The 19,524-nt window shown below is 48.6% G+C and overlaps 1 protein-coding gene across 1 annotated transcript in view; it reads left to right on the top strand.

Moving 5' to 3' along the window:
* Window positions 1-19,524, top strand: part of PPP2R5C (protein phosphatase 2 regulatory subunit B'gamma) — a gene marked incomplete in the record, with an annotated part of 75,617 nt that overhangs the window by 39,001 nt on the left and 17,092 nt on the right. Inside the window, 6 exon segments of the mRNA XM_040333202.1 lie at window positions 94-153; window positions 5,063-5,171; window positions 8,129-8,182; window positions 13,949-14,119; window positions 15,915-16,042; window positions 17,322-17,423. Of these exon segments, the coding sequence (XP_040189136.1) occupies window positions 94-153; window positions 5,063-5,171; window positions 8,129-8,182; window positions 13,949-14,119; window positions 15,915-16,042; window positions 17,322-17,423 (624 nt within the window).

Raw genomic sequence — 19,524 nt, 5'->3', positions numbered from 1 at the left:
GCTGCCACCATTCATGTTCAGCAACTAAAAAGTTGGGACCCTTTTTTCTGCCGATGCATGATTTTTATTTTTTTGTTTTTTTCACGTTTTTAGGTTTATTTATGAAACGGAACATCACAACGGCATAGCGGAGCTTCTGGAAATCCTGGGAAGGTTGGTACCTCCGTTATCTTCTTCCTCCTCGTCACACACACACACACACAGAGCGGGCGTCAGATAAAGATTCTCCGACTTTCCAACGCTAATTTGTTTTTACAACTGCAAATCATTTTCACGTGTGACGTGATTGGGGGAGGGGGGGACTGGTGGTAAAGCTGCTTCTTCTGCACACGTGCAGATGAATCTCCATCCATTCCTATGGGGAGGAACCCGTCCGTATCTCATACACATAGTAGATCTTCTCTCCATAGGGATGAATGGAGGTTTTCTGCTTATTTACAGCCGCCCACCATAGATGGATCGAATCTCAGCTGGGACCGACCAAGATTTAATTCCTCTATAGGCAGGCTGGTTGTACTCAAGTCAATTAACCCCTTCAATACCGGGGATACCTTCCTTACTCCCTCTTCCTTCCTTCCTTTCCCTTCCTTCCTTCCCCCTCTCCCTTCCTTCCTTCCTTCCCCCCCTCCCCTCCTTCCTTCCTTCCCCCTCTCCCTTCCTTCCTTCCTTCCCCCTCTCCCTTCCTTCCTTCCTTCCCCCTCTCCCTTCCTTCCTTCCTTCCCCCTCTCCCTTCCTTCCTTCCTTCCCCCTCTCCCTTCCTTCCTTCCCCCTCTCCCTTCCTTCCTTCCTTCCCCCTCTCCCTTCCTTCCTTCCTTCCTTCCTTCCTTCCCCCTCTCCCTTCCTTCCTTCCTTCCCCCTCTCCCTTCCTTCCTTCCTTCCTTCCCCCCTCTCCCTTCCTTCCTTCCTTCCCCCTCTCCCTTCCTTCCTTCCTTCCTTCCTTCCTTCCCCCTCTCCCTTCCTTCCTTCCTTCCTTCCTTCCTTCCTTCCCCCTCTCCCTTCCTTCCTTCCTTCCTTCCTTCCCCCTCTCCCTTCCTTCCTTCCTTCCTTCCTTCCTTCCTTCCTTCCTTCCCCCTCTCCCTTCCTTCCTTCCTTCCTTCCTTCCCCCTCTCCCTTCCTTCCTTCCTTCCTTCCTTCCTTCCTTCCTTCCCCCTCTCCCTTCCTTCCTTCCTTCCTTCCTTCCCCCTCTCCCTTCCTTCCTTCCTTCCTTCCTTCCTTCCCCCTCTCCCTTCCTTCCTTCCTTCCTTCCTTCCCCCTCTCCCTTCCTTCCTTCCTTCCTTCCTTCCTTCCTTCCTTCCCCCTCTCCCTTCCTTCCTTCTTTCCGCTCCAAAAGTCCTGCTAGCCGCATCTTTGGAGCGGTGAGAGGATCGGTGTGTTTACAAGCGCCTCCACGCTCCTTCCCATTGAAAACAATGGGACACCGCTGTAATACCACCGGCAAAAGTCCTGCTAGCCGCATCTTTGAAGGGTTTTGGAGCGGGGTGTTTAGCACTCCTTCCCTTTGAAATCAATGGGAAACCGCGGTAATACCGCCGGCAGAGGTGCATTGTAGAGCTGCACGATTAATCGTGGAGAGAATCACGATCTCGATTCTCCCCACCCGTGATTCTTCTGTTTCACGGCCGGTTCCATATAACCAGCGTGGAACGCAAATGGTGCCGATATTGGAACCGACGTCGGCAGCCTGCGCCGCTGGATGGATGCCTGGGCTTCTCTTGCAGATCTGTACAGCTGCAGTGTGTATCCATGCGCCACCCAGTGGTTGCCGGCGGTACTGCTTCTGATGTATAAAAAAGAGACCAGTGATATGTCTATAATGTTAAAGACCATGGGCCAGATCCTCAAAAGAGATACTCCGACTTAACTGCTGTTCAGTCTGTGTGTAACTTTGGAAACGATCCTCAAAAGGCTTTTTCCAAAGTTACACAGAAGATCCGGCATGTGTAATTGAATTACACTGCCTAATTTTAGGATGCAGTACCGCATCCGCCGCTGGGGGCATTTCGAGTCGAAATGCCGTTGCTAGTATGCAAATTAGCACTTAAGGCGATCCACAAAGCTTTCTAGCTTCCTTTTTGCGCCGTAAGTGTTATTTTGCAAGTGTAAAATTAGGGCTCGTTTTACAAAGTGTAAAGTTAGTAACACCTTGTAAAGGCCCATTCCAGCGACGGCATTTGGTATGCTTTCCCGAGGGAGAACTCCACGGCAATTTGTAAAAAACAAAACCGGCATGGGTTCCCCCCCAGGAGCATACCAGGCCCTTAGGTCTGGTATGGGTTGTAAGGGGACCCCCCCCTACGCCGAAAAATCGACGTAGGGGGTCCCCTACAATCCATACCAGACCCGTATCCAAAGCACGCTACCCGGCCAGCCAGGAAGGGAGTGGGGACGAGCGAGCGCCCCCCCCCCTCCTGAGCCGTGCCAGGCCGCATGCCCTCAACATGGGGGGGTTGGGTGCTCTGGGGCAGGGGGGCGCACTGCGGGCCCCCCCACCCCAGAGCACCCTGTCCCCATGTTGATGAGGACAGGACCTCTTCCCGACAACCCTTGCCATTGGTTGTCGGGGTCTGCGGGCTGAGGCTTATCGGAATCTGGGAGTCCCCTTTAATAAGGGGGCCCCCAGATACCGGCCCCCCACCCTAAGTGAATGGATATGGGGTACATCGTACCCCTATCCATTCACCTGGAGGCAAAAAGTAAAATGTAGTAAACACACAACACAAGGCTTTTTAAAATATTTTATTATTCTGCTCCGGACGCCCCCCCTGTCTTCGTTATTAGCTCAATTACCAGGGGGGGGCTTCTTCTTCCGCTCTCCGGGGGTCTTCTCCGCTCTCCGGGGGTCTTCTCCGCTCTCCGGGGGTCTTCTCCGCTCTCCGGGGGGGCTTCTCCGGACTCCGGGGGGCTTCTTCCATCTTCTCCCCTCTTCCGCTGTTGACTCGGCGAACCCCGGTTCTTCTGCAGCTCTCCGGTGCCTTCTTCTTCAGCGCTGGCTGCCTGCTATGTTTGTGTGTTAGCTCGATTTCAAACAGGCAGCCGGCGCGGTCTTCTGTGACGTCAGGGTCTTCTCTTCTGTTCTTCACCCCTCTTCCGATGTTGCCTCGTCGCCTGTTGTCGCTGTAATGATGGAAGCGCGCCTTGCATCCCATTTATATAGGCATCACCGTCCCATCATGCTCCGGTAGGTACCCACGTGGTGGGTGCCTACCCACGTGCACCCACCACGTGGGTACCTACCGGAGCATGATGGGACGGTGATGCCTATATAAATGGGATGCAAGGCGCGCTTCCATCATTACAGCGACAACAGGCGACGAGGCAACATCGGAAGAACAGAAGACAAGACCCTGACGCCACAGAAGACCGCGCCGGCTGCCTGTTTGAAATCGAGCTAACACACAAACATAGCAGGCAGCCAGCGCTGAAGAAGAAGGCACCGGAGAGCTGCAGAAGAACCGGGGTTCGCCGAGTCAAGAGCGGAAGAGGGGAGAAGATGGAAGAAGCCCCCCCGGAGAGCGGAGAAGCCCCCCCGGAGAGCGGAGAAGACCCCCGGAGAGCGGAGAAGACCCCCGGAGAGTGGAAGAAGAAGCCCCCCCTGGTAAAAGAGCTAATAACGAAGACAGGGGGGGCGTCCGGAGCAGAATAATAAATTATTTTAAAAAGCCTTGTGTTGTGTGTTTACTACATTTTACTTTTTGCCTCCAGGTGAATGGATAGGGGTACGATGTACCCCATATCCATTCACTTAGGGTGGGGGGCCGGTATCTGGGGGCCCCCTTATTAAAGGGGACTCCCAGATTCCGATAAGCCTCCGCCCGCAGACCCCGACAACCAATGGCAAGGGTTGTCGGGAAGAGGTCCTGTCCTCATCAACATGGGGACAGGGTGCTCTGGGGTGGGGGGGCCCGTAGTGCGCCCCCCTGCCCCAGAGCACCCAACCCCCCCATGTTGAGGGCACGCGGCCTGGCACGGCTCAGGAGGGGGGGGGCGCTCGCTCGTCCCCACTCCCTTCCTGGCCGGCCGGGTAGCGTGCTTTGGATACGGGTCTGGTATGGATTGTAGGGGGACCCCCTACGTCAATTTTTCGGCGTGGGGGGTCTCCTTACAACCCATGCCAGACCTAAGGGCCTGGTATGCTCCTGGGGGGGGAACCCATGCCGTTTTTTTCTTTGAAAATTGGCATGGAGTTCTCCCTCAGGAATGCATGCCGCTGTCATTTTTTTTTTTCCCCGACGCAACTTTAAGCCGTCGCGATCCTCAAAACTCGGCGTAACGTAACTTCGCGCATGCGCAGTACGGCCGGCGCGGGAGCGCGCCTCATTTAAATGGGACTCGCCCCATTTGAATAGGAACGCCTTGCGCCGGCGGAATTTTAGTTACACAGCCTGAAATTTCTAGATAAGTGCTTTGTGGATCAGGCACTTAGGTAGAAACTTTAAGGCAGTGTAACTTAAATGGGATTTTTTAAGTTACGCCAGGTTTTTGTGGATCTGGCCCCATATAACTCCTATGAAAAAAGAATTATCAAAGTTTGATTCTGCCTTTTTCATAGGAGTTATATGGTCTTTAACATTATAGACATATCACTGGTCTCTTTTTTTTTTTATATATTCATATTTTCAGATAAATCACAGGTTTATTTATTTGGGGGGGGGGGGGGGGTTTCTGGCATTCAGTTTTTGAGAATCGTGATCTTTAGTCTAAGCAAAAGAATCGTGATTCTCATTTTGACCAGAATCGTGCAGCTCTAGTGCATTGCCGGCGGTATTAACCCCTTTTCGGCCGCTAGCGGGGGTTAAAAATGCACTGATAGGGGCCGAATACCGCCGCAAATTCCGACGGTATAGCGCCGTTAAAAATAGCGGCGCTATACCTCCACCGCACCTCCCGCCACAGTGTGAAAGGGGCCTTACAGAGGGCATACCCCCCCCCTGTAGGCTGACGGTAATGATCTGGGTGGGGTGAGGAGAGGTTTATATATAAGACACGGGGGGACACAGGAAAGGATATTTCTACTACAAGTCTGCAGATTCTAAACCTGTCTGTCTGATTTTTGTGCTTTCAGTATAATTAACGGGTTTGCCTTACCATTAAAAGAAGAGCACAAGATCTTCCTGCTGAAGGTGTTATTACCGTTACACAAAGTCAAGTCCCTCAGTGTCTACCATCCACAGGTAAGTACTTTCCTTCTTGGGGGGGGGGGGGTGTCACTCACATGCCACCCACATCACCTTTCTAGGATTCCTGTCCTAACCTGACCTGTAAGAGGAGACGGCCCACCTTAACCCCTTCAATCCCGGGCTTTTATACCCACCTCCATACCGGGGGGCCTATTCTGGCACTTCTCTCCCTCCATGTACAAATCATCATTCTCTAGAAAATTACTCAGAACCCCCAAATATTATATATGTTTTTTTTAGCAGACACCCTAGGGCGGGCGTCACTAAATGGCGGACCGCGGTCCGGTTCCGGCCCCAGTGACCATTCTATCCGGACCGCAGCCTCGCCTGTGTGTCTCTGTGGCCGGCTCGCCCGCCTGCCGATGCCGCTATATACACAGCATGGCAGGCGCAGCAGGTCTGTGCCGTCTCTGCACTCCCCCCTCCCCACACTGCCTGTCTGCCTTATTCACACAAACATGAATCACGACCGCGCTGGACAATGGGCGGGACTTTTTAAGTTAAAAAGTGGGTGATTGGTTGCTAGGCAGCAGGTTGGTCCCAGCAACAAATCACTCGCTTTTAATGGGAAAGGTCCCGCCCATTGTCCAGAGCGGCCACGCTCCATGTCCTGTGTGAAGAAGGTAGGTTTTCTGTGGGGAGGGGGAGTGTTGTGCTGTACAGGACAGGACAGGACAGGGGTTTGCTATTGAGAGGATTGTGATGGGGGGAAGTCAGTCTGCGATGGGGGGGGGGGGGGGTCTGTTATTGTAGGGAGGGGGTTGTTCAGTCTGTGATGGGGGGGTCTGTGAATTTGGGGGGTCCGTCTGATTGGTGGGTCAGTCTGTGATAGGGGGTCTGATTTGGGGGGGTCAGTCTGTGATAGGGAGATCTGTGATTGTGGGGGGTTCAGTCTAAGATGGGGTGTTCTGTGATTGTGGGTGGGGGGGTTCAGTTTGTAATTGGGGGGGGGGGGTTAAGTCTGATTTGGGGGGTCAGTCTGTGATTGGTGGGTCAGTCTGTGATAGGGGGGGATCTGTGATTGTGGGGGGGGGGGTTCAGTCTGTGATGGGGTGGTCTGTAATTGGGGAGGTCTGTGATTGTGGGGGGATCAGTCTATGATAGTGGGGTCTGTGATTGGGGGGTCAGTCTGTGATTGGTGGGACAGTCTGTTATAGGGGGTCTGATTTGGGGGGTCAGTCTGTGATGGGGGATCTGTGTTTGTGGGGGGTTCAGTCTGTGATGGGGTGTTCTGTGATTGTGGGGGGTTCAGTTTGTAATTGGGGGGGATCAGTCTGATTTGGGGGGGGGGTGATTGTGGGGGGGGTTCAGTCTGTGATGGGGTGTTCTGTGATTGTGGGGGGTTCAGTTTGTAATTGGGGGGATCAGTCTGATTTGGGGGGGAGGGGGTCTGTGATTGGGGGGGGGTTCAGTCTGTGATGGGGTGGTCTGTGATTGTGGGGGGTCCATCTGTGATTGGGGGGGGGTCCATCTGTGATTGGGGGTCAGTCTGTAATAGGGGGTCTGTGATTTGGGGGATCTGATTTGGGGGGGGGGGTCAGCCTGTAATAGGGGGATCTGTGATTGTGGGGGTTCAGTCTGTGATTGGGGGGTCCATCTGTGATTGTGGGGAATCAGTCTGTGCTGGGGGTGTCCATCTGTGATTGGGGGGGATTGGTATGTGATGGGGGTCTGTGATTTGGGGGGTCAGTCTGGAAAAGGGGGATCTGTGGTTTGGGGGGGTCAGTCTGTAATGGGGGGTTTGTGATAGGGCAGGGGGATGTGATGTAAGGGGGGGGGGGGCTGAGGACACTGATGTAAAAGGGGTTCTATGATTTTTGCACTGGCAAAACACAGGTCTGTTTTCTATGTGTCCTGTTCACATTGAAACAGCGCCCCTGCGTGCTGAGCAGTGTGGTACAAAATGCATTCTGTTTCTATGCACCGCAACTGATCTGTGCTGCATAAAAATTAAAGAAATGTATTTTGAGATTTTTATGTCGATTTCGATGGTGTGTGGGTCTTAAAGGTGTGTGGTGGGGGGGCGCTGTGAAGTGGAGTATATCATGTGGCATCATAGCACCAATATGACATTCGGACCTCCGCTGGAAGAATTTTTTTCCGTCCGGACCCCCGTGAATTTTAATTCACTACCCCTGCCCTAGGGAATCGGTCCCCGGGGCTGAAGAACGGGGAGAGCTGTATGTAAACACGGCTTCCCCGTTCTTCACTGTGGCGGCGTCATCGATCGTGTGATCCCTTATATAGGGGGGCACAAGCGATGACGTCACACCTAAAGCCACACCCCCCTACAGTTGAAAACACACTTCAGGTCACACATAACCCCATCAGTGCCCCCCTGTGGTTAACTCCCAAACTGCAACTGTCATTTTCACAATAAACAATGCAATTTAAATGCATGTTTTTGCTGTGAAAATGACAATGGTCCCAAAAATGTGTCAAAATTGTCCGAAGTGTCCGCCATAATGTCGCAGTCACGAAAAAAATTGCTGATCGCTGCCATTAGTAGTAAAGAAAAAAAAATTAATAAAAATGCAATAAAACTATCTCCTATTTTGTAAACGCTATAAATTTCGCACAAACCAACCCCTCAACCAGCCGTCTATGGCAGAGATGTCCCCATTGGAAGGATTCCCTTCCCCCAACCCCTTCTGGTGACAAATTTAGGATTTGCCATTCCTGTCCTGATGACGATAATCCACAACTAGCGTGAGGGGCGGGGTCTTCCCAGCGGAGGGGCGGGGTCTTCCCAGCGGAGGGGCGGGGTCTTCCCAGCGGAGGGGCGGGGTCTTCCCAGCGGAGGGGCGGGGTCTTCCCAGCGGAGGGGCGGGATCTTCCCAGCGGAGGGCCAGTCATGTGATCCTATAAATGGTTTCAACTGTTGGTTAAAAAAAAAACAATTTCTGTTACATTGTCAATATTAATGCCGATTTTTGTTTCTTTTCTTCCAGCTGGCGTATTGTGTAGTTCAGTTTTTAGAGAAGGACAGCACCCTGACCGAGCCGGTAAGATCATCATTATTATTATTATATCCCCCCCCCTCATCCAGGGACCTCCCACTTATTACTGGGGGGTTCTGTGACACCAATGTAAGGAACATTCTTCCCACTGATCACCAATGTAAGGAACATTCTTCTCACTGATCACCAATGTAAGGAACATTCTTCCCACTGATCACCAATGTAAGGGACATTCTTCTCACTGATCACCAATGTAAGGAACATTCTTCCCACTGATCACCAATGTAAGGAACATTCTTCCCACTGATCACCAATGTAAGGGACATTCTTCCCACTGATCACCAATGTAAGGGACATTCTTCCCACTGATCACCAATGTAAGGAACATTCTTCCCACTGATCACCAATGTAAGGAACATTCTTCTCACTGATCACCAATGTAAGGAACATTCTTCCCACTGATCACCAATGTAAGGGACATTCTTCTCACTGATCACCAATGTAAGGAACATTCTTCCCACTGATCACCAATGTAAGGAACATTCTTCCCACTGATCACCAATGTAAGGGACATTCTTCCCACTGATCACCAATGTAAGGGACATTCTTCTCACTGATCACCAATGTAAGGAACATTCTTCCCACTGATCACCAATGTAAGGGACATTCTTCCCACTGATCACCAATGTAAGGGACATTCTTCTCACTGATCACCAATGTAAGGAACATTCTTCTCACTGATCACCAATGTAAGGGACATTCTTCCCACTGATCACCAATGTAAGGAACATTCTTCTCACTGATCACCAATGTAAGGGACATTCTTCTCACTGATCACCAATGTAAGGAACATTCTTCTCACTGATCACCAATGTAAGGGACATTCTTCTCACTGATCACCAATGTAAGGGACATTCTTCCCACTGATCACCAATGTAAGGGACATTCTTCTCACTGATCACCAATGTAAGGGACATTCTTCCCACTGATCACCAATGTAAGGGACATTCTTCCCACTGATCACCAATGTAAGGAACATTCTTCCCACTGATCACCAATGTAAGGAACATTCTTCTCACTGATCACCAATGTAAGGGACATTCTTCTCACTGATCACCAATGTAAGGGACATTCTTCTCAGTGATCACCAATGTAAGGGACATTCTTCTCACTGATCACCAATGTAAGGGACATTCTTCTCACTGATCACCAATGTAAGGGACATTCTTCTCACTGATCACCAATGTAAGGAACATTCTTCTCACTGATCACCAATGTAAGGAACATTCTTCCCACTGATCACCAATGTAAGGAACATTCTTCTCACTGATCACCAATGTAAGGGACATTCTTCTCACTGATCACCAATGTAAGGGACATTCTTCTCACTGATCACCAATGTAAGGAACATTCTTCCCACTGATCACCAATGTAAGGGACATTCTTCTCACTGATCACCAATGTAAGGGACATTCTTCTCACTGATCACCAATGTAAGGGACATTCTTCTCACTGATCACCAATGTAAGGAGCATTCTTCTCACTGATCACCAATGTAAGGGACATTCTTCCCACTGATCACCAATGTAAGGAACATTCTTCCCACTGATCACCAATGTAAGGAACATTCTTCCACTGATCACCAATGTAAGGGACATTCTTCTCACTGATCACCAATGTAAGGAACATTCTTCCCACTGATCACCAATGTAAGGGACATTCTTCCCACTGATCACCAATGTAAGGGACATTCTTCCCACTGATCACCAATGTAAGGGACATTCTTCTCACTGATCACCAATGTAAGGGACATTCTTCTCACTGATCACCAATGTAAGGAGCATTCTTCTCACTGATCACCAATGTAAGGGACATTCTTCCCACTGATCACCAATGTAAGGGACATTCTTCCCACTGATCACCAATGTAAGGGACATTCTTCTCACTGATCACCAATGTAAGGGACATTCTTCCCACTGATCACCAATGTAAGGGGCATTCTTCTCACTGATCACCAATGTAAGGGACATTCTTCTCACTGACCACCAATGTAAGGAACATTCTTCTCACTGATCACCAATATAAGGGACATTCTTCCCACTGATCACCAATGTAAGGGACATTCTTCTCACTGATCACCAATGTAAGGGACATTCTTCCACTGATCACCAATGTAAGGGACATTCTTCCCACTGATCACCAATGTAAGGGACATTCTTCTCACTGATCACCAATGTAAGGGACATTCTTCTCACTGATCACCAATGTAAGGGACATTCTTCCCACTGATCACCAATGTAAGGAGCATTCTTCTCACTGATCACCAATGTAAGGGACATTCTTCCCACTGATCACCAATGTAAGGGACATTCTTCTCACTGATCACCAATGTAAGGGACATTCTTCTCACTGATCACCAATGTAAGGGACATTCTTCCCACTGATCACCAATGTAAGGGACATTCTTCCCACTGATCACCAATGTAAGGGACATTCTTCTCACTGATCACCAATGTAAGGGACATTCTTCTCACTGATCACCAATGTAAGGAACATTCTTCCCACTGATCACCAATGTAAGGGACATTCTTCTCACTGATCACCAATGTAAGGGACATTCTTCTCACTGATCACCAATGTAAGGGACATTCTTCTCACTGATCACCAATGTAAGGGACATTCTTCTCACTGATCACCAATGTAAGGGACATTCTTCCCACTGATCACCAATGTAAGGGGCATTCTTCTCACTGATCACCAATGTAAGGGACATTCTTCTCACTGATCACCAATGTAAGGGGCATTCTTCTCACTGATCACCAATGTAAGGGACATTCTTCTCACTGATCACCAATGTAAGGAACATTCTTCTCACTGATCACCAATGTAAGGGACATTCTTCTCACTGATCACCAATGTAAGGGACATTCTTCTCACTGATCACCAATGTAAGGGACATTCTTCCCACTGATCACCAATGTAAGGGACATTCTTCTCACTGATCACCAATGTAAGGGACATTCTTCTCACTGATCACCAATGTAAGGGACATTCTTCTCACTGATCACCAATGTAAGGGGCATTCTTCTCACTGATCACCAATGTAAGGGGCATTCTTCTCACTGATCACCAATGTAAGGAACATTCTTCTCACTGATCACCAATGTAAGGGACATTCTTCTCACTGATCACCAATGTAAGGGACATTCTTCTCACTGATCACCAATGTAAGGGACATTCTTCCCACTGATCACCAATGTAAGGGACATTCTTCTCACTGATCACCAATGTAAGGGACATTCTTTTCACTGATCACCAATGTAAGGGGCATTCTTCCCACTGATCACCAATGTAAGGAACATTCTTCTCACTGATCACCAATGTAAGGGACATTCTTCCCACTGATCACCAATGTAAGGGACATTCTTCTCACTGATCACCAATGTAAGGGACATTCTTTTCACTGATCACCAATGTAAGGGGCATTCTTCCCACTGATCACCAATGTAAGGAACATTCTTCTCACTGATCACCAATGTAAGGGACATTCTTCCCACTGATCACCAATGTAAGGAACATTCTTCTCACTGATCACCAATGTAAGGAACATTCTTCTCACTGATCACCAATGTAAGGGACATTCTTCTCACTGATCACCAATGTAAGGGACATTCTTCCCACTGATCACCAATGTAAGGGACATTCTTCTCACTGATGACCAATGTAAGGGACATTCTTCTCACTGATCACCAATGTAAGGAACATTGTTCACACTGATCACCAATGTAAGGGACATTCTTCCCACTGATCACCAATGTAAGGGACATTCTTCTCACTGATCACCAATGTAAGGGACATTCTTCCCACTGATCACCAATGTAAGGGACATTCTTCTCACTGATCACCAATGTAAGGGACATTCTTCTCACTGATCACCAATGTAAGGGACATTCTTCCCACTGATCACCAATGTAAGGAACATTCTTCTCACTGATCACCAATGTAAGGGACATTCTTCTCACTGATCACCAATGTAAGGGACATTCTTCTCACTGATCACCAATGTAAGGGACACTCTTCCCACTGATCACCAATGTAAGGGACATTCTTCTCACTGATCACCAATGTAAGGGACATTCTTCCCACTGATCACCAATGTAAGGAACATTCTTCTCACTGATCACCAATGTAAGGGACATTCTTCTCACTGATCACCAATGTAAGGGACATTCTTCCCACTGATCACCAATGTAAGGAACATTCTTCTCACTGATCACCAATGTAAGGAACATTCTTCTCACTGATCACCAATGTAAGGAGGGACATTCTTCCCACTGATCACCAATGTAAGGGACATTCTTCTCACTGATCACCAATGTAAGGGACATTCTTCTCACTGATCACCAATGTAAGGAACATTCTTCCCACTGATCACCAATGTAAGGGACATTCTTCTCACTGATCACCAATGTAAGGAACATTCTTCTCACTGATCACCAATGTAAGGGACATTCTTCCCACTGATCACCAATGTAAGGAACATTCTTCTCACTGATCACCAATGTAAGGGACATTCTTCTCACTGATCACCAATGTAAGGGACATTCTTCCCACTGATCACCAATGTAGGGGACATTCTTCTCACTGATCACCAATGTAAGGGACATTCTTCTCACTGATCACCAATGTAAGGGACATTCTTCCCACTGATCACCAATGTAAGGGACATTCTTCCCACTGATCACCAATGTAAGGGACATTCTTCTCACTGATCACCAATGTAAGGGACATTCTTCCCACTGATCACCAATGTAAGGGACATTCTTCTCACTGATCACCAATGTAAGGGACATTCTTCTCACTGATCACCAATGTAAGGAACATTCTTCCCACTGATCACCAATGTAAGGGACATTCTTCCCACTGATCACCAATGTAAGGGACATTCTTCCCACTGATCACCAATGTAAGGGACATTCTTCCCACTGATCACCAATGTAAGGGACATTCTTCTCACTGATCACCAATGTAAGGGACATTCTTCTCACTGATCACCAATGTAAGGGACATTCTTCCCACTGATCACCAATGTAAGGGACATTCTTCTCACTGATCACCAATGTAAGGGACATTCTTCCCACTGATCACCAATGTAAGGGACATTCTTCCCACTGATCACCAATGTAAGGGACATTCTTCCCACTGATCACCAATGTAAGGGACATTCTTCTCACTGATCACCAATGTAAGGGACATTCTTCTCACTGATCACCAATGTAAGGGACATTCTTCTCACTGATCACCAATGTAAGGAACATTCTTCTCACTGATCACCAATGTAAGGGACATTCTTCTCACTGATCACCAATGTAAGGGACATTCTTCCCACTGATCACCAATGTAAGGGACATTCTTCCCACTGATCACCAATGTAAGGGACATTCTTCTCACTGATCACCAATGTAAGGGACATTCTTCTCACTGATCACCAATGCAAGGGACATTCTTCTCACTGATCACCAATGCAAGGGACATTCTTCTCACTGATCACCAATGTAAGGAGCATTCTTCCCACTGATCACCAATGTAAGGGACATTCTTCTCACTGATCACCAATGTAAGGAGCATTCTTCCCACTGATCACCAATGTAAGGAACATTCTTCTCACTGATCACCAATGTAAGGGACATTCTTCTCACTGATCACCAATGTAAGGGACATTCTTTATACTGGAGGGGATCTGTTGATGGCACAGACGTTGATCATATTGGGGTTCCTGATCGGTAATTTGGGGTCGGTGTTCCTCCTCAGGTGGTCATGGCTCTGTTGAAGTATTGGCCGAAGACTCACAGTCCTAAGGAAGTCATGTTTTTAAATGAACTGGAGGAAATTTTAGACGTCATTGAACCTTCGGAATTTGTAAAAGTCATGGAGCCGCTCTTCCGGCAGCTCGCCAAGTGCGTGTCCAGCCCACATTTCCAGGTACGCCGCCATTCCTGAGCATTTCTCCCTCCATTCCAGTATAAGGGGGGCAGTGCGGTCCGTGTTTTCGGGGTGATCTACGTTTTGCCATGTGAATTCTTTATAAAGTCTGTTTTAAGGTGAAAATCCAGATCTGAGAGAATTGCCCCCCCTCCCCCACCGCATTTCACCTATCGGCACTTTTGATCTCATTTGTGCTCATTGACAATAAATCAGACTTGCTAGCCGACCTAAATAAAGTGTAAATTTACCTTTTAGCCACATTTTCCAGATTGGGGGTGGGTTGGGGTATTTATAGATGTATGACCTGGGGGGTATAGTAGTGGGGTGGATTGGGGTGTCTATAGGTAGGTGTAGGTGTATGACCTGGTGGTATAGTAGTGGGGGTGGGTTGGGTTGTCAATAGGTAGGTATGGTGTATAAGTTGACAGTAGGGGTAGATTGGGGTGTCTATAGGTAGGTATGTATGACCTGGTGGTATAGTAGTGGGGGTGAATTGGGGTGTCTATAGGTAGGTATGTATGACCTGGTGGTATAGTAGTGGGGGTGAATTGGGGTGCCTATAGGTAGGTATGGTGTATGACCTGGGGGTATAGTAGTGGGGGTGGGTTGGGGTGTCAATAGGTAGGTATGGTGTATGACCTGGGGGTATAGTAGTGGGGGTAGTTCGGGGTGTCTATAGGTAGGTATGATTTATGACCTGGTGGTATAGTGGTGGGGTTGGATTGTGGTGTCTATAGGTAGGTATGGTGTATGCCCTGGGGGTATAGTGGTGGGGGTTGGGTTGGGGTGTCTGACATAGGTAGGTATGGTGTATGCCCTGGGGGTATAGTAGTGGGGGTGGATCGGGGTGTCTATTGGTAGGTATGATGTATGACCTGATGGTATAGTAGTGGGGGTGGATTGGGGTGCCTGTAGGTAGGTATGATGTATGACCTGGTGGTATAGTAGTGGGGTGGATTAGGGTGCCTGTAGGTAGGTATGATGTATGACCTGGGGGTATAGTAGTGGGGGTGGATCGGGGTGTCTATTGGTAGGTATGATGTATGACCTGATGGTATAGTAGTGGGGGTGGATTGGGGTGCCTGTAGGTAGGTATGATGTATGACCTGGTGGTATAGTAGTGGGGTGGATTAGGGTGCCTGTAGGTAGGTATGATGTATGACCTGGGGGTATAGTAGTGGGGGTGGATCGGGGTGTCTATTGGTAGGTATGATGTATGACCTGGGGGTATAGTAGTGGGGGTGGATCGGGGTGTCTATAGGTAGGTATGGTGTATGACCTGGTGGTATAGTAGTGGGGGTGGATCGGGGTGTCTATTGGTAGGTATGATGTATGACCTGGTGGTATAGTAGTGGGGGTGGATCGGGGTGTCTATAGGTAGGTATGGTGTATGACCTGGTGGTATAGTAGTGGGAATGGATTGGGGTGCCTGTAGGTACGTATGATATATGACCTGGGGGTATAGTAGTGGGGGTGGATTGGGGTGTCTATAAGTAGGTATGATGTATGACCTGGCGGTATAGTAGTGGGTTGGATTGGGGTGCCTGTAGGTAGGTATGGTGTATGACCTGGGGGTATAGTGGTGGGGGTTGGGTTGGGGTGTCTGACATAGGTAGGTATGGTGTATAAGTTGATAGTGGGGGGTAGATTGGGGGTGTTGACGTGTTTTTTCTGAGTTCCTCTCTCATATAACATAGCGCCCCCCCCTCCCCCCCTTCATGAATATTTTGTTATTTTTAGGAAACGAAGGGGGATTTTTCGGGGTGTTTTTGACGCTCCGGTTTTATTTCAGGTGGCGGAGCGAGCGTTATATTATTGGAATAACGAATACATCATGAGCCTCATCAGTGATAACGCAGCAAAGATCCTCCCCATCATGTTCCCCTCGTTGTACCGCAACTCCAAGACACATTGGAACAAGTGAGTGATGAAGGTCTATGGAATGTTCCGTGTCCTGGTTCAGTTGGTCACCTTCCAGCAGGACAACGACTCTAAAGTACAGCCAGAGCTACAATGGAAGGGTTTATATCAAAGCCTATTCACGTGTTAGAATGGCCCAGTCACAGTCCAGACCTGCTAGCTCCCTCCACCCTCAGGAACTCTGCTCAGGAAGAGACACTAATTGGCTGGCTCTGCCGAAACACATTTCCTGGATAATGACAGAGGCCAACATGTCAACCTCCTGTCGGGCCCCGAGCCAGAAGGAGCCTGGAGAGCCAGTATTGGGTCACCAAAAAAAAAAAAGCCTTTAGCGACGGATTGTTTTTTAGGGGACGGGGAGAAGGGAGTGTGATCGGCGTTTAGGTCTGGTTTTTGGGGGTCAGAGACTCGCTTAGGGATTCCCTGATCAGGCCGACGGCTCCGGAGAATGAAACTATAAGGGCCCGTTCACACCGCGTGCAGTCCTGCATGAATAATACAGAGCATCCGGAAAGTATTCACGGAGCGTCCACGAGTATCGCAGGCTCCTCCCCGCGTCCACGAGTATCGCAGGCTCCTCCCTGCGTCCACGAGTATCGCAGGCTCCTCCCTGCGTCCACGAGTATCGCAGGCTCCTCCCCGCGTCCACGAGTATCGCAGGCTCCTCCCTGCGTCCACGAGTATCGCAGGCTCCTCCCTGCGTCCACGAGTATCGCAGGCTCCTCCCCGCGTCCACGAGTATCGCAGGCTCCTCCCCGCGTCCACGAGTATCGCAGGCTCCTCCCGTGTCGGGGGAGGGGGGGCCTTAGTCAGGGAGGTGACCAAGAACCCGATAGTCATTCTGACAAAGCTCCAGAGAGGAGAAGCTTCCAGAAGAGCAACTATCTCTGCAGCACTCCACCAATTGGGCCTGTATGGGGGAGTGCCAGACGGAAGCCCCTCCTCAGTAAAAGTCACAATACTGAAGACCTGCATTCCACAACGCACACAGGGCCCTAAACACGCACAGGGCCCTAAACACGCACAGGGCCCTAAACACGGGTACCACTCAGTACGGTGTTCAGCCGCAACCTGCCATAGACATTGACAGGCTGCAGGTGCTGGGGCCAGACACTTCTCCTAGGGGGCCCCGTGTGTGTAAGGGACATAAAGCTGGGGCCCAGGCCGGCGGTTTTATATAGGAAGATGATTGGTTGGGCTTTATATTGGCAGCCTTCATGTTTTCTTCCTTTGTGACCTCTCTGATGGTCCTTCTTGTCTCCTCCTTCTTCTCTCCTAGGACTATCCATGGATTGATCTACAACGCTTTGAAGCTCTTTATGGAAATGAACCAAAAACTTTTCGATGATTGCACCCAACAGTTTAAGGCGGAGAAACAAAAGTAAGTGTCGCCCATCCCCCTCTGTGTGCTCCGATCATGACCGACCTTACCTCCCTCGGGGTGTGTAGAGGCTGGGGCCGAGGGATGTGCAGGAGCGGGCGCTCCAGCAGGAAGAGGGTGTAACCTATACTGCTGAGTCAGTTTACAGCCAATTGGGCGGGGGGGGAGGGGCTTGGTTGTTCCTTTCACCTTTAGATGCTGAAGGACCTGTCCCCCCCGCACTGTGTAGAGGTTTCACCAATGAGGAACAATGTATTCTTCTTCATATAGTCAAATCATAACGAAGTAGAAGGCTTTTCCTTTACGGAATGACAAAAAAAAGGGGGACGTTGCCGATGTTTGCAGTCATTGTCCCGTCCTTTGGGACGTGGTCATCGTAATTCTTCAGCACACACACCAGGCAGATGTGACGGTATTGGAAGCTTCTCTGGGCTCTCCCGTGCCATTGGGGGGGCCCGGAGAACAAATCGGCCGGTGCTGGCTAGGAAGCATAGAGATGACTGGTGACCAGATGGTCACCAGTCATCTCTATGACCATCGGAGGCCCGGGCGCGACGTTATGACGTCACGCCCGGGTACCCGAAAGTAAACATCGCAATTGCGGCTGTCCGCATGTGATCGGTGAATTTATTTTTTCCACTATCTCATGCTTGTAAGCCTGGAGGTGAGATGTGGGGGGAGGGGAAGGTCTTATTGACCCCGCCTCTCTCCATAAAGAGGACCTGTCACAAACTATTCCTATTACAAGGGATGTTTACATTCCTTGTAATAGGAATAAAAGCGATCAAAAAAAAAAATTAAAAAAAAAGTAAAATAAAAAAAAAAATAATAATTTTTTTTTAAATGCCCCTGTCCCCGGGAAGCTCGCACTCAGAAGCGAACACGCATGTAAGTCCCGCCCATATATCTAAACGTCGTTCAAACCCCACATGTGAGGTTTTGCCGCGTGCGTTAGAGCGTGTGCAACAGTTCTAGCGCTAGACCTCCTCTGTAACTCGAAAATAGTAGCCTGTAAAAAAAAATTATGGAGAATTTTAAGTTCCGAAGTTTGGCGCCATTCCATGAGCGTGCGGAATTTTAAAGCGTGACATGTTTGGGATCTATTTACTCGGCGTAACGTCATCTTTCACATTATACACAAAAAATTGGGATAACTTTACTGTTTTGTTTATTTTTTTAATTCATGAAACCGTCTTTTTTCCCCCCCAAAAAAAGGTGTTTGAGAAATGATTGCGCAAATACCGTGCGAGGGGAAAAAAAAGTTGCAATGACCGCCATTTTATTCCCTAGGGTGTCTGCTAAAAAAAAATATATATATATATATAATGTTTGGGGGTTCTCATTAATTTTCTAGCAAAAAAAATTATGATTTTTACATGAAGGAGAGAAGTGCCAGAATAGGCGCGGTATGGAAGGGGTTGACAGTATCTAATAGTTTGCATTAAAAAAGGTTCATCGAAACGGGATGATGGATTACAAAACAACCAAAGCACAATAAAAACAATCTAAAGCCCAGATAAGTCACGAGATCTCCTGCTTATGTACACATCCTAACCATATGGTATTCGGCTCCATCTTGTGGCCAAATTAGAGTATTACCTAAAAAAAAAAAAACAATACTGTATCTAATACCATAAACCACTAAAACACAGAAATAAATATATAAAAATTCTTGCGGTCATGGTCCAAACACGTCGAGTTGATGCCAAAGAGGTGAATTTTGGTCTCATGTGACCTCAGAACTTCCTCCCGATCTTCTCTGAATCATTTAGATGTTCATTGGAAGGACTTTACATGTTCCTTCTTCACGTTTGGAGGAAAAAGAATGGTGACTATGTCCCTAAGAACTCCATCCCTACAGTCACACGGAGGGGGAAACCTGAGGATTTGGGGGGTTTCTCTGATAAAGGTCCAGACCGACTTTGCCGCATTGAGGGGCCAATGGGCGGGGCCACGTATTGTAAGATCTTGGAGGAGAACCTTTTTCTCTCAGACAAACACTGAAGATGGGTCTTCCAGTATGACGATGACCCAAAACATACCACCAAGGCAACCAAGGAGTGGCTCAAGAAGAAGCACATGAAGGTAATGGAGTGGCCTA

This window comes from Rana temporaria, chromosome 13 (genome assembly GCF_905171775.1).
Source record: "Rana temporaria chromosome 13, aRanTem1.1, whole genome shotgun sequence".
In the NCBI taxonomy this organism is placed as follows: Eukaryota; Metazoa; Chordata; class Amphibia; order Anura; family Ranidae; genus Rana; species Rana temporaria.
Note: the sequence above shows the minus strand (reverse complement) of the source record. Positions and strands in the feature narration are given on the sequence as shown.